Here is a 22,203-nt window from a genome sequence, read left to right on the forward strand (position 1 = left end):
TCCTGACTTGTTTTATAATTGGAAATTTGTACTTCCTAACCCCCTTCCCCTTTCCTGCCCAACCTCTTGCTCCTCCCCACGCCCCAGGACCCATCAGTTTGTTCTCTGTATCTATGAGTTTGTTTTTTTTGTTGTTTTTTAGATTCCACACGTAAGTGAAATCCTATGGTATTTGTCTTATTTTGTCTGACTTATTTCACAATACTCCCTAGGTCTAGCCATGTTGTTATGAATGGCAAGATTCCGTCCTTTTTCATGGCTGAGTAATATTCCATTGCATACACGTACCACCACTTCTTTATCTATTCGTCTACCTATGAACAGTTTGTGTCCTATCTTGGCAACTATACACAGTGCTGCAGGGAACACAGGGTGCATATATCTTTACAAATTAGTGTTTGAGTTTTCTTTGGATAAATACGCAGAAGCAGAACTGCTAGATCACATGGTAGTTCTATTGTTAATTTTTTGAGGAAGCCCACACTGCACCAGTTTACAGTCCTCCCAGCAGCGTATGAGGGTCCCTGCACACACATGCACACATACACACGCGTGTGAACACGTGCACATGTGCACACACAGGTGCGCGCACACACATGCACACACACGTGCATTAGGCCAGGGTGTGCCCTGTGTTCTCCCCGTGAGGCTGCTTTGCTGTGCTGAGTGCACAGTCACTAACCTGGTCCAGAGGGAGACGGCTCTGATGGCCCGGCCCCCCCAGAGGCTGTGGGACAGGGAGGCTCCCCAGGTTCAGCCATGCTCTCTGTCATGTCTGCTCTGGGGCTGTCACACATGCACCCCCTCTGAGTTCTGCCGCCCCTATTGCTGGACCCACACATGCCCAAGCTGAAGGCAGGGCAGACGATAAGGGGCCGGACAGAGCCAGCCCGTGGGGGCCGTGCGGGTAACCCGCCAGCCGTCTGACCCCACACGTGTCCAAGACCTGTGAGACCTTCCCAGGGCCTTCGATATCAGCCTCGTCGGCGCCTCAACCTCCTTCACCAAAGGGGCTCCAGGGCCCTGTCCCCTCGCCCTGCTGGGACCCGCCTGGCCTCAGCGTGACCGTGGCCGAGGGAAGCATGGCCGTGTTCTCCAGCCGGGTCGGCAGACTTTTTACTACCCACAAGTGCTATTCCCTCTGCAGCAGAGGGACGGAACCAGTGGCTGGGAACACAGCCCACTGCCACCAGCAGAACCTGGCGTCTGCCACCGTGGAAGCACCAAATTACCAAGCAGTGGATGGAATGCTAAGGCCACCAGCCGGGGCACGACCTGTGCAGGGTAACGGTGACACACACCTGTTTCCTCTCGCCAGGGGTCCTGGAACACCAAGCAAAAGCTGAGAGCGGGACCAGGAGAGGGGACATTATGGGGCGGATATGGCAGGCTGGGTGACAAAATCAGCAAGACGAGGAAGCTAGCCGGACCTGAAAGGCCGGTGACGTGTCATTCCCGTGGGCAGCGATTGTCCCTTCGATCCCGATCAGCACAGGAAGGCGGGAATTAACCACGCCAGGCTGAGGAGACTGAAAGTCATTGTCTGGCAGGAGCTTTGGGTCACTCGCGGGCCAGGAGGCACGCCAGCCAGCAACCTGAGGTGACCGAATGTACAACAGCCTCATCCCTTGAGTCACCAGGCTCTTGAGTCACAGGGTCTATTAGCACCCAGACGGGACATGAGAAAATCGATGCTCCGGTCTCCTCCGAGCCGGCAGCCAGGGCTTCCTGCCGCTCCCTCCCTCGTAGCCCGGCTGCTTCACGAGGGCCTCGGGTGCCCGCGGCTGGCAAGGCGCTGCCGCGCCGTTCACTGGGTGAGAAGCTCGATCGTCACAGCGCCGAGGACTCTGAGTGGGCAGACCCGCCCGCAGAAGAGCGAAGCCGAGAAGGGTCAGCGTGAGGGCTTCGCTCAGGAGTGGCCCTCGAGTGGCTGCTGGTAATTGAGACCTCCGGTCACACTCAGAGTCTAAAGGGACAGTGATCGATAGCCCAGGGGGAGAGTGCCCAGCCGATGGCCTGTGCGGAACGTGTGGCCGCTGCCTGAGCCCGGGAGAGAAAGAGCCCAGCCCAGCAGCACCCAGCGCTGTCACTGTGAAATGTCACCTTCGGAGCAGAAAGAAGAGCAGCCCAGGAGGATGACCGGGGGCGCTCTCCCCCGAGGTCGGAGCGGGTCGGGCAGGAGCTGGCGCAGCGGGTGCCGGGCCAGGCCGGGCCCCACAGGGCCCAGGCCGCTGTCTGCGCACGGCGCCCGTGTGGACGCGGCGGCCCCCGCGCAGCCCGCGTCTCCTGCCTGGTCCTGAGAACCGCCGGCCCCATCAGCGCCCCACAGAACGCCGGCTTCTCCGGGGCTCCCGAGACACCTCCACGAAGCCGGCTGTGCCCTGTCCCTCCTGCCCAACGCGGCAGGTGCGTCGGCGGTGCCGCCTGGCCCCTGTGCGTGCCAGCTGTTGGCGCCGTGACGTCCCACACGCACGGACGTAAGACTTGGCGCTTTCAACTCGTGTGCAACACGACCAAGTTTCACAATGTGCACATGCAGTGCGGGCACGGGCCGTGCACTAAGACGAGCAACCACGATTTGGCACCGAGGAGGGTCTTGTGGGGAGACCGAGTCAGGATCTGCGGCCCGAGCGCGGTGTCGCCGGCCCCGGGCAGCTCTCGTGAGTGAGGCGCTCACGCCCCAGCGTGGCGGGGGGGGGGGGGAGGTGCGGGGCGCATGCCGGTTCCTGCCCCTCCTCCGTCTCGCCCTGGAACGCCCCTCGTGCCACGTGCTGCGCTGTCCTTGGTCTTCCCTTGGCGGAAGTCATTATTTACAGAAAGTCCTTCCCGAATATTTTGCACCTGGAAAGTCCTAACCGTGGGTACGAATGCAAGGACAGGCCACAGGCCACCCCAGTGCAACACTGTCCTCGAGAACTCTCGGCCCCCCCAAGGGCATGGCTGCGAGCCCGGGTTTGGAGGCGCTGCTCTGAGGGGGGCAGAGGTTGGGGGTGCCGGGGGCCCCTTCGCAACGACCCTGGGAGAGCCGCCCAGTTTTCCTGGCTGCACGGGGCCACGTCGCATTTGAAGGCCACTCCCTCTGCCGCCCATCCCCCAACACGCAGATGTGTGGGACACATTCCAGGTGAGATGTCAGCCGAAAGACATAGAGTCTAAAGACATAATGGAAGAACGAGAATTCCAGAGACAGGATACAAACGCGAAGTGCAGGGCAGAGCACGGAGGCGTGAGGGTGACCGGCATCGGCTGGGTGGGTACGTGTTTTACCAGAAGTTTCTAAAACTGCTAAATTAAAACACTGAAAACAGACAATTTAATTCTAGTCTTCATCCCATTGTCTTCTGACTAGAGAGCTGGTTGCGTATCTGCCCCGCAAGGTGCTGCCACACAGGGAGGTCTGTGTCCTGGGGAGGTCTCTGTCCTGGCCACACAGGAGGCCTCCAGCCCGGGGAGGTCTGTGTCCTGGCTGTGAAGGGAGGTCTCCAGCCTGCTCAACCATTGGTCAGTCTCTCCATCTGACAGTTCAGAGCTTGGTCTATGGGTGCCCTGAAGGTGGGGACTCTACAAGTGCACCCCCAAGTCTCCCAGAGGAGCCCCAGGGGAGCTCCGTGTCACCCACCGACCTGCACGAATCCAGGCTCCTGTAGATGCGCCTGAGACCAGCCTCGGAGCAGCGGCAGCTCGGGGCTCCGCACCTGGAGCAGGGCCTGCTCGCCCTCGTCTGGTTCCACGCCTCGAGTCGCCAGTTAGAAACAGCCCCAGCTCCATGACTTCGCCCGTCAGAGACGTCGGCGAGTCTGCGTCACCCTGGCCGTCACGGAGTTCCCGCGGGGAACATGACTGCTGTCCCCCCACTAACGCACTTGCTCAGATCTAGGCCAACGACCTGTAACCTGGATCGCAGTTTAGACTCGGAGAAGGAATCACGTGATGGGCGTCTGCCTCGCCAGCGTCCACGGCCTGGTGCTCACTGACTTCACGGGTCTCAAGTACCCGGAGTTCAGTTTCCTCAAAACTGACACACGCTAAAAGCATAAGACCATAGAGCATTTTTTCCTCTTGTAAAAGACATACTACTTGATAGACAATAAAGTATATATTTTCATCCAGAGGAATGAAGTCGTCACACATGCTACAATGTACGTGAACCTACAAATCACGATGCCGAGTGAGGCCGCCAGGCGCAGAAGGCCACAGATCGCCTGACCGCGCTCACGCGACATGCTCCGAGGAGGCGAAGCCGCAGAGGCGGAGGGCAGGCTGCAGGGGGCCGGGCACCGGGGACCGGGAGTAGCTGGTAACGGGGACCAGTTTTCCTGTGGGTGACGCAGATGTCTGGGGACAAATTGAGACTGCGCCACCCCGTAAATGTGCTCAATGCGTCTGCACTGTTCACTTTAAAATGGGTGATTTTAGGTGAATTTTACTTGGATTAAAAAAAAACTGTGTATTTTGATGACACCGAATATCTCTGTCCAGTAGGTTGTATAATCTTATGGTTTTAAAAGGCTGAACGCTGGATTCTCTGGCCCGCCGTGGTGTGAAGGCGGAAGGCCCCGCCCAGGAAGCAACGGGGACGCGTATGCGGTCACCGTACCTGCCTCTCGGACCGCGGCCGGCCTCTCTGTTCGGAAGGGCGGCGGGCCGCCCGGAGACCCCGGAGGCTGTCTTCATCCGAGGTGTCCACGTCGGCCAGGTACTGGGAGGGGGGCTGCTCGCTCCCGACGACGTGCGCCCCTGCGGAGAGACAGCGGGTTTGGGTCATTTGGCGCGAGAGGCTGAACGCTCGCGGACGCGTCTTTTCCAGCGAAGGAAATGAGACGGCAAAGAGAACGAAGACACAGAGACGCCCCCTTGAAGTTGGGGGCCGAGACCCTTGAGTGCAGATCAGCACGGAGCAGACCGCGGCCCCACGGCCGGCCCAGCGCTCACCGCGCGCCTCGGAGCCGCGAAAGCCACGTCCGCAAAGCAAACGCAACGCAGTCCCGCCACGCGAGCTCACGTTCCCGTGCGCCCGGCGTGGCCCACGTGGGCCCCGGAAGCTCCCGCGAGGGGAGGGACTGCAGGAAGTCTGTCCGCATTGGTCACCGCAGGCCATTTTCATGCCAGGATGTGACTGGCAGACTGTCATGGGCATGAGCCACCGGGGCTCTGGAAGCTCCCCATCCCTGCTTACCACTGTCACCTGGAAGGACCTGCCCACACACAGCCCCCCAGGAGACGGGGGCAGGAGGAGCGTTCGAGGCTGACCCTGGCGGGGAGGGTCCCGCACACCAGGCCACGTGAGCACAGGCTCCGTCCGTAGGGGACGTGCAGCTGGCCCCGTGCATTCTGCCCACAACGAGAGTGAGCTTGGGAGAGGGCCCGCGCTCCGGCCGAGCCTTCGGCCCTGGTGACACTTTGGTTTCTGCCTGGGACCCTGTGCTGAGACGCAGTTAAGCGGCGCCTGGACTCCTGGCCCTCAGTGAGATAATAAACGTGTGTTGTTTTAGGCCAGTGAGTTTGCGGCAAGTTGCTCCGCGGTTGTAGTTGACAGATACGCCCTCTTGTTCATCATCTACCACAATGTGATGAGTTAGGGATTGTTAACCCCTTTCGCAAGGAGGAAACTGAGGCACGGGGGCTAAGCGGTTTGCTGCAGCACCGTGCCGTATCTCGTTAAATCTCAGACCACGCGGCTTATATGATGCGCTATTAAGAAAGCGACAATACTGCCTAACGGACTCTGAGGTCGTCCCAATTCCAAAGACGAGGCGAAAAATGTGTCTTAGAATCAGTGGAACAGGGTCAGCAGAGCTCGGCTTGGAGCTCAGGGCGGCCTGTCTCCCAGGCGCCTGTCCTCAGCACAGTCTCTCTTCTCCCCGCGATGCCCCGCTGTCCATGACCTCCGCCCCGTGCCCCGCCCCCCCGGCCCCCGCTACCCCGTCCACATCTTGGCTGATTAGGGAACATGGGAGGAAGTGAGTGTGCCCAAGTCTGCATCCTCCGGCTCGGTCAATGTAGATTCACTTACTGGCTGTTTAGGGGGGAAGGTAGAGCCCGCCTCCCTGCCCCCACGAACGCCTCCAGGACTCTCATCAGCATGAGGATCATGAGATTACGGGCTCAATAATGTAATGAAAAGGGACCATGGGAAGCGGCCCGCTTCCTGGCAGACGGTGTCCTAAGCACGTCTCGCGGGCGGCCGCCGGCCCACACCGCGGCCAGTGGGGCACGTCGGTGGGGAGGCGCCCGCACTGTGGCTCTCCGGCCTGACGTCAGGAGGGTGCCTGGCCCGAGCCCAGGGCGCGCACTCCCACAGGGCACAGGAAGCCACAGCGGCCCAGATTTCATTACCAAGCAAAGTGTCTGAAACAGCACTAAACCGAGCAAATCGGGCGTCGGCGCTTAATGACGTCCGGCTGATTCACAGCTGCCGGCGGTGCACCAGGGCAGGTGCTGCCCAGATGGGACCTGCACCTCGGTGCCCAGGCGCGGCCTCGGGCCCAGGTGTAGAGCTGCCCGGTCCCCGTCAGCATGGTCGGTCTGGCGACCATTGGTTCCGGTCATTTCAGGGAACTCTACACGCAAGGCCTCTCCCCTGCACCGACATCCTCCCTAAGAGGGGACAGTGAGCCGTGCGGCCAGGTCGGGCGTCCACGCCGGCATTCCTGAGCGCTGCTGGGGCCCCCGGCCCGGGGGCAGCAGGCGACCGCGGCGTGTGCCAGGACCGAGCACGCCGGTCAGTCGCATCGAGGAAGTGATCGCCCGCGTTGGGTGTGTGGGGGGGTGGAGTGGAGGCGGGTAACTGGCCTTCCAGCAGCCCCTCCCGCACTCAGAGCCCGGCGGGGAGCCGCGGCCCCGGGCACCTACCAGGTGTGGCCGTGAGGCCCAGGCCCAGCGCGCAGGGCCCCCCGGGCGGGTTGAGCTCGGTGAGGGCGTCGTGACCGGCCCAGGCTGTGCCGTCTGTCCGCTCTTCTGCATGGGGGTGGCGCCCAGCGGCCCTGGCGCCAGCCTCCTCTGCTCCCGGCTCGCCCGCGAGGACCTGAGCGGGGGAGTTACAGGGGCGGGGCGGGGGGACGGCTAAGCTTCGAGCTGTCATCTTGCCGCCGGAACCCTGGACTCCCGCCGTCGCCACCACCCGCAACTCAGCCCCCTGTGACTTCAAACAGTGCTGAAGCCACCACCCATCACACAAGGGGACCGAGATCCTTCTGACAGCCTTGGGGCTCACACCCCCCAAGAGACTGAAGCTCCGAGGAAGTGGGCGGGAAGTCGTTTTTCGGGGGGCGCATTGTTCTGTGTGTGTCTTAATCCTTGAAGGGTAGAGAGGCAAGGCGGGTGGGGCGGCCCCTCGGATGCACCCCCACATCTCCCCGCCCCCCCTCTGGCCCGCAGAGGGATCCCTCGCTTGTGCCATCATTCCCCAGGACACGGGGTGCTGAGGGCTTTGGGAAGCCACACGCCCCTCTCCTTTCCCCCTCGGCTGTGCTGCAGCCTGGGGGCCAGAAAGAGGCAGTCCCCAGGCCGTGGGGGTGACAAGACGCGGTGACTGTGGACCCCAGGACTACAGCGGGAGCTGGACCGTGGCTCAAATGCGTGTCGGGTGCTGGATTCCGGCCCGTTGTCTCCTCCCCACACAGGGGTCTGTGGAGCGGCCTGGGCAGAGCGAGCCCTGCCCCGCGTCTGGCCTGGCACTGCCTGAGCCCAGGGGGCCCCCCAAGTGCAGGGGTCCTGCTGGAGCTGGGCCGTTGCGCAGCCCAAGACTGGCGCCGGGGCCGCCCTCTGCTACGCGCCTGCCCCGCGTGTGCCCGGCACAGCCTCTCGTCCTGAAAGGAGTGGAGGTGACCGCTCCTCTCTGGGTGTGGGGGATGGAGCCGCAGACCAAGGTCACACAGCCGAGGAGGACAGTGACCCTGTGTGCTGGCTCCTGGAAGAGCCCCATTTATGTGAATGGCAGCCTCTCGCACCCACAAGACCATCCTACTTTGGGCAAGAAAGCACGTGACCCAACCACGAGACGGATGTCCAGGCCCGCGTCAGGCCCAGTCTGAGCCAGGCAGACGGTTCCTGCACCCCGCCCCCTGAGTCACGGTTTCTGCCTTATTCTGGAGACAAGCACCCACCCTGAATACCCTGGGCCCCTGACTCCGCTGCCCTGCGCCCCACCTCTCTGGAGAGTCAGCCCCTGGGAGGGTGGGCTTTTCTGGGCCCCATGTCCCCCTCCTCCACTGCCCCCTGCCCGTCATACCCTGGTGCCTGGCATGCTCCCTGTCCCCGGCATGGCGCCCCGGTTATCCGGGAGGGGTGGCACAGAAGTGAGAGCCCGCTGACCTGCAGGCTTGGGGGGCGACCGCCAGACGGACCGGACTCGTCGGAGTCGGGCTCGAAGTCCAGGCTGTGGACAGGCAGGAGGCGCTTTTTCTCGGCTGGCACTGACTGGGCGAGGAGAGGCAGAGTCAGCGGGACAGGGCGGGCCGGATGCTCCCATAGGTGGGGGCTGGGTGCCCCCGGGCCACCCACCTCCCGCGCCAGAAAGACACTGGAACAACCCTGAAGGCCACACCGAGGGGGCGCCAGAGCCCACCGTGCCCATCACAGGGTCTCCACGCCCTGCACCCCTTGCTTAGGTGAGCAGAAGCCCCGGACGCACACACGGCTGCTCAAAAGTGCTGAGGACACAGGCCCCGGCAGGTGCCGCCTTGGGGGAGGCAGGCTTCCTGCCCTTGGGGTTCCGGGCAAAGGAGGGGTGCCTGCTGCGGGAGGCGGAGGTTGGGGGGAGACCTCGGGCTCCGTGCTCCTTGGATGCGAGAGCAGAAGCCTAGCTCCAAACCCCTCCCTCGTGGGGATTTTGGTTCTTTAGATGTGTTGTATCGGTAACCGTCGGCCCTGGAGCGTGTTCTGTGAGCTTAGCCAGCGGCACAAATACGTTCGTCATAAAGAGACGTGTGTGTCCCCCACGGAGCTGCCGGGCGGACCTGGCCGGCGCTGTCTCTCAGACCCGTCGCTCTCCAAGTGGCTTGATTTACACTCGTCATCACCCGCCCCACCCCGTCATCCTACCCGGAAACGCGGGGGTGACCTGGCTCGTCGTGGTCACTGAAAGTTAAGTTAAACACTAAGTGAAAACGGAAACAGACAGCAGTTAAAACCAGGCCCACGGCTGGCTGTAAAGAAACAGAAACGCCGGCAGAGGAGAGAGCCTGGGCGGTTTGCTTCCCCGAAGGATGCGGAGGCCACCTTCCGAGGACAGCAGTGGGCCCTCTGGGACCCCAGCCTGCCCTCCGGACGGAGCCCCGGGCCCCTGGCCGCAGGTCTGGGTGGGCCCCACACACCGCACAGCGCGTCGGGGTTTCTGAGGGTGAGCGCGCGCTGAGCGCGGCTCCTGCTCCACGCTCGGTGACCCCGGAGGTCCCCGGGCGAGGCCGAGAGGCAGCGGCTTCGTGCTGCAGTGGAGTCGTCGCACCTGCCGAGGTTTCCAGTAAATCAGGCCCCGCGGCTGCGGCTGGCGGTTTGCGGGGGTCGCGTGTCTGAGGAGGACTCACCCTGCTGCCGAGGGGCCGGCCCGGGGCCGCCGCGTCCAGCCCCGCATCGCTGTCCGTGTGCTCGGTGTCCCCAGGGCCCGGCGGGGGCCCACCTGCAACACACACCCGCATGGCTCGCCCAAGAGAGAGGGATGGGGGCACCCCCCCCCCGTCTTCTGTCCACACATACGCCCACCCATGCGTCCACCCGCCCGCCGCCCAGCCCTCCACCCGCCACCCATCCGTGCACCCTTCCTTCCTTCCTCCTTCCCTCCCTCCTCCCTCCCTCCCTCCCTCCCTCCTTCATTCCTCCCTCCCTCCCTCCCTCCCTCCTTCATTCCTCCCTCCCTCCCTCCTCCTTCCCTCCCTCCATCCCTCCTTCCTCCCTCCCTCCCTCCCGCCCCCTGCAGATCGCCCAGGCAAGGCCCCTGTGGGCGTGCAGCGCCTGTGTGAGCGTCAGGTAGCACTGGCCCGAGTCCGTGTTAGTGTTGTCCCTGGCCCGGCGGCAGGCATCCACCCCGCACGAGCCTTCTGGGCCGTCCGAAGGCCCTGGAGCTGGGGTGGGCGGAGGCGGCTACAGCTAAGTGTGTTTTCCCAAAGGGACCGCTTCGCCCAGTCCCACGTTGTCTGCTGAGCAGCAGGCCCAGCCCCGGGACAGGTGGCAGGGAGGGGAGGCTCAGCCTGGGGGCTCTGTCCCCTCCTTGCTCTGCAACTCCCCTCGGGCAGGGGCCTCTCCTTGGTGCACTGGGACACAGACCTGGTGATTATTTTGGTTCTGTCTGGACAGCGATGGCCTTGAGGAGACTCACGCCAAACTGCCAGACGGCGGGCCCCAGACAGGGCCTCTGTCTGCACCGTGGCACGAGGAAACGGGCTTCCAGCGGTGGGGTGCGTGTACCCCCCCCATCGACTGTGAGTGGGGTCTCCGTGCCCCTTTGTCTCCCTCTCTGCTCCAGACACGGGTTAGAGCGATGGGGACCCATCTATCCAGAAACACGAAGGGCGCCCCACGTCCCTGAGGTGGGACAGCGGTGTCTCGACCACTCTCGGTAGGGAGGCGGAGACAGAGAAAACCATTTGGGCGAGGAGGACTCCCCTGCGGAGCTCGTGCTCCCACGGGCGCACCTGGAACCGCAGAGGGAGCGCGGGTAGACACCTGCCGCGCGCCTGAGGACGCCCTCGTCCACCTGCCCCCGCGGCTCTGCTGCGCCTGCGCGCCCGGGGTGGGGCCTCGGGAGAAGGCGCCGGCGGTCTGAGGCCTGCTGGGAGACCCCGGCGCCCCCCATCTCCCTACCCCGCCCCCCAGCTACAGGCGGTCCGGATTAGGATCCCCCCCTTCCCCCCCTCCACCGCCCAGAAGGGTCTCAGACGCGAATTGTAATTATTTCCTTTTTCTTTGTGTGGAGACTTCTTTTAGGGGCACGACTTCTCCAGCTCTTACGCTCTTCCCTGTGCCCTTTCTGGGTGCAGCGTCTGCAGGGGCCGCAGGGCGAACGCAGCCCCCCGGGACCTCTGTCCAGGGACCTGGGACCCGCCCCCGTGGAGCGTGGAGCCTGGAGCCGGGCTGGGAATCTGGGTTCTCGCTGCCCCGCAGCGCCACCTCCTGGCTCTCGACGGTAACAGTTTTGAAATTGGTGTGTTCCAGGTGGCGTTGGCTCCTGCGGCTCTGGACCCTGGCTGGGCGTCAGACCCCTGGGACCTTTCGCTTAGCACAGACTCCTGAGCCCGCCCGGGGCCCCACCTCCCCAGTCCTTGGGGCTCTGACGTGGCTGCAGTTTCGCTGTGAGCTGGCGACTTTGGGGTGCAGATTCTCTGGCGCTTTGGAGCGTGGCCTCTCCTGTGCTACCCGCGGTTCCCACGCCTGAGCCCCGTGGAGGGGCTGTACCACGCTCCTCCAGCTGCAGGACAACCCCTCGGCCGGCTGCGGCATGGCCGAGCGGCGTGGGGTGTGGAATTTTGATGGGCTCCAGCCCCAGATAGAGAAACAGCCTGGGAAAGGGCCCCAAATAAAGGGTGGACGGTCCCTTCCCTGCCACCAGGGCACTGCTAGCCGAGTCTGTCTTAGCATGGTTATCAGGAGGACACTTTTACTGTTAAAAGTGTCCTGGTTTGGATGACTTATCATTTGCATCCCCCCAAGAAGCCCCGTCACCCTGGTCAGCTGTGCCAGGTGCTCAAAGCCGTTACAGGTGAGGGGCCTCTCAGTGACCTTGGTCCTAGATTCAACACGGTGCTAAGATGCCTCAGAAGCACCTGCGCCAGGCCCGTCGTGAGCGCAGACGCTCCGGGGTGGCCTTGCCCAAATCCGCTCCTGCCTGTCCACCCGGGTTTTGAGGGACACGAGACACACGTAAGGAACCAGCGGCCTGGTGGAGAGGCTGGGGCACGGTGAGGCCACCCTGACACGAGCAGCTCAGCACCTGCTCTGGACGTCCTGGAGGCACTGGCCTTGGTCCTCCAGATGGGGGCCCCAGACGTGGGCCCAGAGGGCTGTCCCGCCCAAGCGCCTGGCCAGGCGGAGTTTGGGGCTCCGATGACGGGGACAAGGCATGTGCTCCCTGCAAGCACGGCTCAATGATCTCCGTTCAAGTCCAGGAGACCCTTTCAAACTCACTCCTTCCCCTGAGACAACCTCCTTGCAAGGACTGCACAGGTGGGCAGTGAAGGTGAACTCCTCTTCACCAAGGCCAGCCCGGGTTTCAAGTTCATCGCAGAGTCGATTTCACAATGTTAAAACAATCGACAGTTATAATCGGTTTCTCTACGTCCTCACACTCATCAGACGCTCGCTCGGGGGACGTTGGTCGTAAGGAGAGTCTGGGCCCCGACCCCGCCTCCCACGGGGAAGGCCGCGGCCGCGGAGCGTGTCGCTCGACAGCTTCTGAGTCTGCCAGTCGCGGCTCTGAGTTCTCAGCTTACTCTGAAGCTCCGAAAAATGCAACTTCGGACAGTGGGGTGTCAACATGAAGGACCCCCCGGGAGCTGTGCCAGGGTGGACGTCTGCACCTCCCACAACGACGAGCAGCCGACCTCACGAAAACACCAGAAACAGGGACAGGCAGACGGACGCTCACACGCTCATCCCCAAGGAATCCGCTTGGTCCCGAAACATGAAAACATGCTGAGAACAACCCCCCGAAACCCCCCAGTCCCCCAGAGGTCCCCACCCTCCCCTTCCCTGCCCCTCACCTCCGCCTGGCAGCCGCCCGCAGAGGGACCGGATCACCTTGGCACTCCCAAAGCGCTTGAAGCGGGCTCGCACGTGCCCGTAGTACCACTCCAGCGAGCCCGTCTGCACGACCCTGCAGAGAGACGGAGCTCAGGCCCGTGGCACTGCCGGGGGCGAGACAGACAGGTGTGCGCTGGGCGAGACAGGTGTGCGCTGGGCGAGACAGGCGTGCGCCGGGCGAGACAGGTGTGCGCTGGGCGAGACAGGTGTGCGCTGGGCGAGACAGGCGTGCGCGACAGCCACACACCTGCACCCGCCTGGCTTCAGCTACCCCTGCCGGAGGGACTTGCCGCCCCGGAAACAGCAGGGTTGCGACCTCCAGGCCCCTGCTCACCTGGCCCGGTGGCAGGGGTCGCAAAGCCAGCCCTGGTGTTCTGGGTGGACGTGGCTGCAGCCTTGGCAGGTGAAGAGGCGGCAGTCCAGGCACTGGCCCTTGGGCATCGCGAGGAGCCGGTAGGGCTGCAGGCAGTGGGCGCAGTGGGTCTCGTTCAGGGGGGCGGAGTCGGAGAGCAGCGCCTTCTGGGAGTTCTCCTTCTTAACCTTGCCCTTCAACCCTCTGAGGAACACGGCAGAGACCGGAAATAGGTCGGACGCCTCGTTTCTGCAGCAGGCTTCACACGGGCATGTGCGCACACGGGGGGACGGTCTCGTGTGCAGGGCGCCCCCAGGTAGCCTGTGCCCCCTGCAGTGTCAGGGCCACCCCCACTGTCTCCTGAGGGGCCAGACCGGTGGGACGGGTTCACATGGGGGTCTGGGTGGGCGGGAAGCAAAACACACTGTCTTTATAGACGCGAAATCGCATTTAAACATCCTGCGACTGTTTACGCCTGTACATTTTCCCAGGCTGTACGCTTGTGGGTTTCATTAATTGCCAAAGGGCCACAAGCCACGAGAGTTCGGAACCCCAGGCTGGGGCAGCCCCCACTGCTGCCCGCACAGCCTCCCGCAGCTCGGCGTAACGGAAGCGGGGCGAAGGAGGCCCCGAAGCCTGTGCTCTTTCCCCAGCTCCGAGCCAAGTGCTGGGCGTTTCTGATGCGGACCTCAGAGCTCGGAGACCGGGCTCAGGTGCACGGAGCCGGGTGAGCACGGACCGGGGGTCGTTAGCATCCCGTGTCTAATCTTCCTCGGGAGGGGAAGGGCGGGTGGCTCTGAAGAGCCCAGCAAGGACCAGGCAAGGTCCTGGGGGGCGTGGCCTGTCTGGGGACAGGGTTTCTAGAACTGACCTGTTCCCAGTGTGGTTGTTTAAGAGGAGGTGAGAGGAGAGATAAATCCAAATGTTTCACGGCTGGTCACAGGTGACAGAGAATGCAGAGAAAAGGCCCAGACGGTGGGCAGGGTTGACACTCTCCTCTGTGACCCCTGGCCAGCCACACCCACTCTGCCACACCGGCCTGAGTTAATGTCCCAGGCTGAGGACAGCACTGTGCAGGTGGACATCATGCTGGTGCGGGTCACTGCACCCTCTCTAGAGGACTCACGGGGTCCCCAGGGCAAGGCCGGGTGGCATTTCCTCATTGAGCGGTCTTGGGTCTCTCCCGATGGGCACCCGAGCCCCAGGCGTATCCCCCCAGAGAGTGGCTGCAGAGGCCTGGCAGGGGGCGTCCAGAGCGAGAGGCGTCCAGCACCCGGAGTCCCGGGGGACCACCGTTCCCCTAGATCGTTGGGTTTTCGGTAACACGGCTTCCTGGTGAACCCACCAAATCGAACCAACTGGGAAGTGCACCCCAGATAACGGACGCGTTCCTTTGTGCTGGTTCAGGGAGCGTCTGCCCAACGAAACGGCTTGGCTTGGATGAGATCAGGGGAATCGATTCTTAGTGACACAGATCAGACAGGCGCTGGGTGCCACTGTCTTCCGAGGACTCCACACCTGTGGTTCCCGACGGGGACACCCCTGAGCCTTCGGACGATGGAGGAATCCTGGGACGCTTTGGGAGGCCGATGATGCTGGATTAAAGTGGCATCGACTCACCTACGACCCCCCACCCTGAGTAGTCATCAGAGTGCTCACGAAGACGGTCACAAAAATAGTTCTCTTGTCTCGGCTCTGAAAACCAATAAAAATCGGCCAGTGGATCTGGGAATCTAGTGGGCACCACTCCCCTCCTCTCCCACGGCCTAGATAAAGTGGCATCCACAAGGTCAAGTCTGCGCCAGTGGGCGGGGCCGCTCTCCGGCTCTGTCTGCATCAGCCCCCCCTCCCCCCGTGGGGCGGGGCCTGCCCACACCCTCTCTACAGGCCGCCCCGTGTCCACACAGCACGGCCGGAAGGAAGGTGAGGACGGGGGAGGCACCTGATCCCGGAACGTCAGGTCCTGAGGGAGAGCCCAGGAGAGGCCACGCATCTGTGGCAGGTGCAGGATGTGGGGGAAGTGGTCCCCCCACCTGTGTGGCACCAGGGACCATGAGAATCTAAGGCCTGATGATCTGAGGTGGATGGAGCTGAGGCGGCGATGCCGGCGCTGGGGAGCGGCTGCAAACGCAGATGAGGCTTTGCTCACCTGCCTGCTGCTCACCTGCTCTGCGGCCTGGTTCCTAACAGACTCTGGACCAGGACCTGGACCAGGACCGATCTGTGGCGTGGAGACTGGGGACCCCCCCTTTAAAACATGAGTTTCCTTCTTCAGGGATGGGAGCAGGAAGGGAGGGAGGAGGACCTCGCCTTGGTCCAGCAGGGTGACGCTGCCTGATGCGGCAGCTACAGGTGCAATAGCCCGACCGGGGGCTCCCCACAGGAGGGGGTGAGTGCAACCCATAGGCCAGCACCTGCCACCCGGATGTCACTCTGCTATGGGAGCATCCGCAGGCAGGTAAATGTGCGCCTGCAAGGTAAATCGCCCTCAGGAACAGACGGCACCCCGAATATGATTCACCATCGGAAGCAGGAGACTTGACACCAGTCTGCCCAGGTGCTGACTGCGGCACGAGAGGGAGGGGCAGGGGACGGGGGCGGCGGGGGGGGGGGGGACACCGGGCTGATGGGAGGACCGCGCCCGCGGAGCTGGAGGTCGAGACGGGGAGGAAGGCGGGCGGGCTTCCCGCGCAGCACGCACACACATGCACGCACATATGTGTGCACACTCGTGGCGCGCACACACACCTGCACGCGCACACACGTGGCACTCACGCACGCACGCACAGAGGCGGTGCGTCCCGCCGTGCCCCGACCCGCCGGCCCGGCCTCCCGCAGCACGGTGAGGCGGGCTCGCGCGGGGCTCCCCGCAACGCGCTGCCGCCAGCTCCGCGGCCTTCGCCAACACCTGAGCCTCGTCTTCCGGTCCTGGCGGTCAGAAGCGTGACCTGGCTGTCACCGGCTAAAGCAAGGCGTTGGCGGGACTGTGGCCCTTCCCGGTGGCTTGGGGGAGACTCCGGTCCCGTTCTTTCCCAGCGCCCGGGGGCGCCTGCGTGCACCGGCCCTGGCCCTGCCCCTTCTGCAGAGCCGCATGGCGGGCTGGGCGCCCACGGGCTCTCGTGTGTTCCTGCCACCCGCCTCCCGCTCCTCGTGGTGACACCGGTTCACCCGCTAACCCAGGGCCTTCGCCCCAAGTCCGGCCCAGCCGACGAGCAGCTTCGGTTGCACCTGCAGCCTTAATCCCCCTTGGGCACGTGCCCTGACATTCTCGCAGGTTTGGGGGATCGGGACGTGGACGTCTTTGGGGGTGCGTTACGCTGCCACAGTCCTGAGGGGAAAGGGCGAGAGGGCCCCAAATGCGAAACCCGCGCCGCGTGCCGCGGCCGAGGAAACGGCGCGAGGGGGAAGCCCAGGGGGCGGAGGGCGGGCGGCAGAGCTGGCGAGGACCAACGAGTCACGGAAGGAAGAGGCGAAGTCATTCAGCGTGAAGCGACCGAAGCCGACGGAACGGCGGAGGCGGTCGCTGGCGGAGGCCAAACGCTCTGAGCTGTGCTCGCCGCGCCGGTCGGCGGCTCTGAGGCCCCGACCCTCGGGCAGGCGTCCGGGGTCGCGGTGCGGGGACGGCACTCGCTGCAGTCCTGTGAGGCCCTCGGAGAACGGCCGAACCCTGATGTGCGTGATGGAGGCGGCCCACGCGGCGTGCGCTCGGCGGGCCCCTGCGAGCCTCGGGGCCCCCCTGCGTGGCCTTGGCCCGGCGGGCTCCCTGTTCCGGCCCCGCGGTTCAGCCCCGGAGCTCTGTCTGCAGAGCCCGGCGGCCCGGCTCGGGGCGGCTTCACAGCCCTCACTGTCGTTGTCGTTTCCGAGGCGAGCTGCGGCCCCCCAGGAGCCTCGCCGGGAGAGCCCTCAGAGCTGCTCGGCCCGGTCTGTTTGCAGACACTGCGGATCCATGTCTCCGCCTGTTTGCCTTTCCAGGCGAGGCTCCCGGGACTAATATTTGGTTTGTGGGCTGTGCCCCCTGAAACGGGGCGTTCCTTAGGTGCCAGGCCGTCCTCGCCCAGGGGCAGGCGTCCCCAGCCCTGCGGGGTCATTCCTCTGGGGTTCGGGAAAACCCGGTAACTTTCCCCGAGAGGACCCCTTCCTCAGTCACGTGGGGCGCAGTCACTCGGGGGACTTCAGGCGAGCGCAGGGGAGGCCGTGCGCCAGCCAGCGAGGAACGCGGGCCACAGGACATCGTGGGGGGGGGGCCTCACCCCTTCCCTGAGCCATGCGCGGGGCCATCGGTCCAGGCTGTGGGGTGACCACAGAGCAGGGGACTCGGGAGCCCGGGGCCGTTGACGGGATGGCCCCTCGGAGAGGGTTAGAGTTGGTGCTCCTTTGTGCTCATGTGGCGTCGAAACCAGACACGTGATTATCTTTTCTGCAGTCAAAGCCTTGTAATGCGCAGGTAACGTGAACGAACACGGAGCACGGAGAAGAGAAACAACACAGAGCAGCCCGTGGCCGGGCCGTCCGCCCACCCCAGGTCCCCGGGCTCGGGGCTCGCTGCCGCCCCCAGGGAGCGATCCCGTCTGCTGGGCTCAGTCAACGGCCAGGTGGCCTCCCCCTTCCCTCTCCTGGATTCCAAACGGCCCGCAGGGGGCCTGCCACTCAGGCGCCCCCCTCCCCCGGGGAATTCCTCCCACAGAAGGGGCCCCTGGAATAAACGCTCCTATTCGCAAGGCCCCGGGAGCCGGCTCAGGGCCGAGTGGCCGAGCGTGGTCATGAGCTCCCGGCTCTGCAGTCACCCCCGGCCACATCTGTGTCCCCGCAGGGCTGCAAATGTCTCGGCACCGGCCTGGGGTGGCGGGGCGCAGGCCTGGCCCAGGGGTCGGAGGCTCTAGTGCCTTGGGGACAGTCTGCTCAGGCGGCCGTTGGCGAGGCCAGTCACACAGCCTGGTGGCCTTCAGGGGGACCTGCCAGCTCACGTGCCTCGTGCCTCCACACAGGACACCGGACGGCGTGCGGGTCTCCGGTGACCTCGCAGGCGCTGGCCTTCAGCAGGGCTTTCCCGTGGACGGACGCTCGGGCCCGGGGAGGAAGCCGCCTGACACACGTTTCCGCTGATATGAGAAGAAACGCTGTGTGTGTGTGTGTGCGCGTGTGCGTGCGTGTGTGTGTGCGCGCGTGTGAGAGACTGTTTTCCATTGGCCGTACTCGGTGAACTGGCTCCTTAGCAAACTGCCCCTTGGCACGTTTGCTGCCGGTGATCCGACCTCGGGCCGTGTCCCGTGTCCCCGGACTCGGGGACGCAGGGCAGGTTGTGATTCCCAGGCGGCCAGGGTGTCTGTGTCTTGGTTTCAGGATTTTGTCCCCGAGAACTGTGTCCGTCGATGACCGCGCGGGTTTCGCGAGCTGGGCCGTCCATTCGGTGTCCTTCTGGAATACGGCAAAGACGTCGGGAAAAGTCCTGAACGGCTGAGGTTGCTACGGCCACCGCCCGCTCAGCGGCCACCGGGGGACCAGCTTCTGGCTTCAGCCTGCGGTCGGCTCACACGTTAGGGAATCGGAAACTGGGGATCGCGGAGAGCCCCAGGGAGGCGGCAGGGGCAGGGGGTGGACGGGCACTCGCGTCGGGACTGGCCGGAGGCGCGGACGCACACCCGGAACACGCCGCGGGGGAGCAGGCTCCTTGTCTTCACGATCGTCTTCGCTTTCGTCTCGGGCTGCCGGCACGCCAGCCCCCCGCTCCGCGGAACCAGCGTCGGTGCTGAGCACCCAGGGGCTTCGGTGTCGGCGCGTTGCAGCCGGGCCCGTTCTGAGCCCCGCCATGCCCGGCCCTCGAGCCTCCAGACCACGCGCGCCTGAGCCCTGGGGGTCACGGGGACACTGCGGAAAAGGCCTCTCACAGGCCGAGGCGGCTTTGCCTTCTGTTGCATATTCAAAACAAAACGGAGGTAAACGCGATACAACAATAAAGAACGCAGAAAGCCGTTTGCTCGGCACCCGCTGTTCACACGACTCTCCCGACGTCCTGCCCGCTCACAGGCCCGCGCAGGGAGCGCGGCCACGGGAAAGCCACACGGGCTGCGGGGTTCCCGACTTCAAGGCACCTCGAGGTGACTTTCCCACCCGCCTCCGCGTGCTCACACTTCCGGCGCGACACAATGCTCCACCGCCTTTCGAGGCCGGAGGAAGGGGCCCGGAGCCGAGGGCTGCGGCCACGTCCAGAAGCTGGGGCAGGGAGAAGACAGGCGTTCCCTGGAGCCCCCGGGAGGACACGGCTGGCCCCCCCGCATTCCCTGGAGCCCCCGGGAGGACACGGCTGGCCCCCCGCATTCCCTGGAGCCCCCGGGAGGACACGGCCGGGAGGACGCCCCCGCGTTCGGGACCTCTGACCGCCGGCGCCGTCACTGTGGCCGCTCTGGGGCCGGTACAAACGCCACTCGCGTGGCGGGAACCCCCACAGCCACGTCCCTTCCGAGCGCCCGCCCAGGGTATGGGGCGCCTGCCCGTCCGAACCACGTGTCCGAGCTGCTTCCTGCCCCTCCCCAGGAGAGGGGACAGGGGACCACGCCGTTTCTCAGGCCCTGACCTTGGAGTCACCTTGACTCCTCCCATGCTGCCACCCCCACCCAAACATGCTGGCTCTGCCTTCGAGTTCCATCTGACCCCTTCTCAGCAGCCCGCAGCTTGCACGGTGGCCACTGCCCTGCTCAAAGGGACTCCGAGAAGCCCCCTGGCCTGCACGGCCCGCCAGGACCCCCGTGACCTGCAGCTCGTCCCGACCCCGACCCCCTCCTTGCTCTGCCGGGGCCCCCTCTGGCCTCTCCTGGCGACTTCCCTCCCTGCCTCCGGTCTCTGCTCAGACGCCTCCTTTTAACAGGCCCGGCAACCCACACAGACACCGAGAAGTGACGACAAGGAGCCCGGTGGGAGCTGGACCGCAGTGGTCAGGGACGAGCCTGGCACGCGGAGAGCTGATAATGCCCGCGGTCTCCGCTCAGGGACAGCGAGGGGGCTCCGGGAGACGGGGGTGCCAACACCCCCGGAGAGGAAGGCGGAAGGTCGGCCTCCCCCGAAAGCCCCCCGACCCCAGCTTTCGGGGCGCTTCGGAACGGAGCGAGGCTCCCCCTGTAGCGCCTTCCGCTCTTATGTCTGTGGCTGGAGCATGAGCCAGCTCGGGAGGCGAGGTCACCCCGGGTCCCAGATCAAGTCGAAACCGCACTGTCCGGGGGCACCGGAAGTCAGGATGGAAGGCAGGTCCCCTCCACTTAACCAGGAGGGGACCGAAGGCGGAGTGTTCGGCAGCACCGGCTCCCCAGGGCGGTCTTGCACCCGCGCGCCCGGCCGCTCGCCCGCCCCGCGAGCGCCGAGGTGACAGCCCCTCGGGGCCCCGGGCTCGGCCTCGTGCTCCTCGCACACTTACCGCAGCCTTTCCTCCTCCTTCCGTCTGAGCTCCAGGTCCCGCCAAACCACTTGCCAGACGTGCCGGGCCTCTTCGTCCGTGAGCCTGGAGAGATCCAGCTTCTTCCCCATCTCCGCGCCTCGTCAGAGTCACACCTGGGAAGTCACAGACGGCAGCGGTCAGCTGGCGCACGGCGCACGAGCCAACACGGGGGGCACCGACGTCCCGGGCACCTCGTCCCACCCGGATTAAACAGTTTACGCAAACAGGCCAGTGCGCGCCTGGACATCGGGATGGTTTAAATAAATGAACCCCGATTTCAGAGGGACCCACTTGCCGGCCCCCGGGCCTCACACGCTTAGCCGTGGGCCCCTTGTTCTCTCTCCATTGTGAAATGTGTCGGTGATGTCGGCGTCACGGGGCACGGCCCCTTCCTCTGTCCTAGGGACCCCGAGGGGAGGTGTGATCCTGGAGACATGGTCCATCCGCTGGGCTTGTCACCACGGGGAAGGGAGCAGCTGTGCACGGGGAGGGCCGGTCCCCCTGTGGTGACTCAGGGTGACAAACTGCTGCGTGACTCCTGCTTCTTCACTGAGGACTGAAATCTGTCTTCTCAGGAACACCCCGGGGCGGGGGTGACCTGTCCTCTCCCACTAGGAGGCCTTTGAGCCAAGCGAAAGGCTCGTGGGGCTTCCGAGTTCTGGGGGCGCCCCCCCCCCCCACCGCGCTGACCGTCGAAAGAGCTCACTGCAGAATTCCTAAGGAAACCGCGTGCTTCGTGCTAGAAATGTACTTCTGTTTTTCGCATAAGAGGTTAATTATGAAAAGTGATGTTTTCTGAGTGGCACTCAGGTACCATTTAAGATGAGAATTTCCGCGGAGATCCTGTGGCTGCCAACTGGCTCGCGCCTTAAAGTTGGTAAAAAAGTAACTTCTTAGATGCTTCGTGCCGGCCGGCCATCCCGTGCCCAGTGTGGCCTGTGGATGGTGTCTAGGGGAGTGGGGGACGGGACCCCGAGGTGCCGGAACCACGCTGACTGTCCTCGTTACAGCTGACTTGAGATTTTGGACAAGAAAATGTTAAAACGAAAATGGATTTGTGATGCTCCCTTGGAGCACGGACTTCCTGGTTTTTAAAAAACTGAAACAAAGAGTTATTTGATGGGTGACTGAGGTTTATTCATTTTTATTTTTTTTACTGTTAAAAAAATATCGTATCCTAAGAAGCATATTTGTTGAAATTCTATTTTCAGAGCAGACGGAAGCGCCGTGACCGTCAGCTGAGCCATGACTCCCTGTCCCCTCCTCACGCAGAAGTCACGATTCCGGCCTCGCCTCAGGGAACATGGATCCTGAGGTGTGATGGGGAAAAGCTGGACCAAAGAAGCAAAGCGTCCTTTTCCCGCCGCGCGGGGTGACTCTCACAGCACAGCACATGGCCCGGCAGTGCACGGGAGGAAAGGTCCCCGGCGACCGGAACCGCGGCCGGAGGCTGCTCACTTCCCAGGGGACGCGGCCGCCTCGGCCTCGTTCAGGCCCGGCTCTTCCCCTTACGCTTCTCTCCAGCAAGGACGGCGCGGTTTTCCAGCTGGGTCAGCAATGACGACCGAGGCGGGGCAATGGGGCGTCTGTCAGGAGGTGGCGGGGGAGGACCCCCTTGCCCCCCGGTGTGAGGCTGGCCAGAAATGGCCGAGAGGCGACGGGGAGGCCAGAGGCAGAGGGAGGCAGACAGTGC

At 64.1% G+C, this 22,203-nt stretch overlaps 1 protein-coding gene across 1 annotated transcript in view; it reads right to left on the reverse strand.

The window, feature by feature from the left end:
* MLPH (melanophilin) overlaps positions 1–22,203 on the reverse strand; it is a 31,508-nt gene that overhangs the window by 6,200 nt on the left and 3,105 nt on the right. Inside the window, exons 2-8 of the mRNA XM_036236477.1 lie at positions 20,490–20,623; positions 13,067–13,288; positions 12,693–12,805; positions 9,525–9,616; positions 8,314–8,418; positions 6,853–7,024; positions 4,598–4,737 (exon numbers count right to left, since the gene is read on the reverse strand). Coding sequence (XP_036092370.1) covers positions 4,598–4,737; positions 6,853–7,024; positions 8,314–8,418; positions 9,525–9,616; positions 12,693–12,805; positions 13,067–13,288; positions 20,490–20,599 — 954 coding nt within the window. The 5' untranslated portion in view covers positions 20,600–20,623. The remainder of the gene's footprint in view (positions 1–4,597; positions 4,738–6,852; positions 7,025–8,313; positions 8,419–9,524; positions 9,617–12,692; positions 12,806–13,066; positions 13,289–20,489; positions 20,624–22,203) is intronic.

This window comes from Rousettus aegyptiacus, unplaced genomic scaffold (genome assembly GCF_014176215.1).
Source record: "Rousettus aegyptiacus isolate mRouAeg1 unplaced genomic scaffold, mRouAeg1.p scaffold_m13_p_2, whole genome shotgun sequence".
Taxonomy (NCBI): Eukaryota; Metazoa; Chordata; class Mammalia; order Chiroptera; family Pteropodidae; genus Rousettus; species Rousettus aegyptiacus.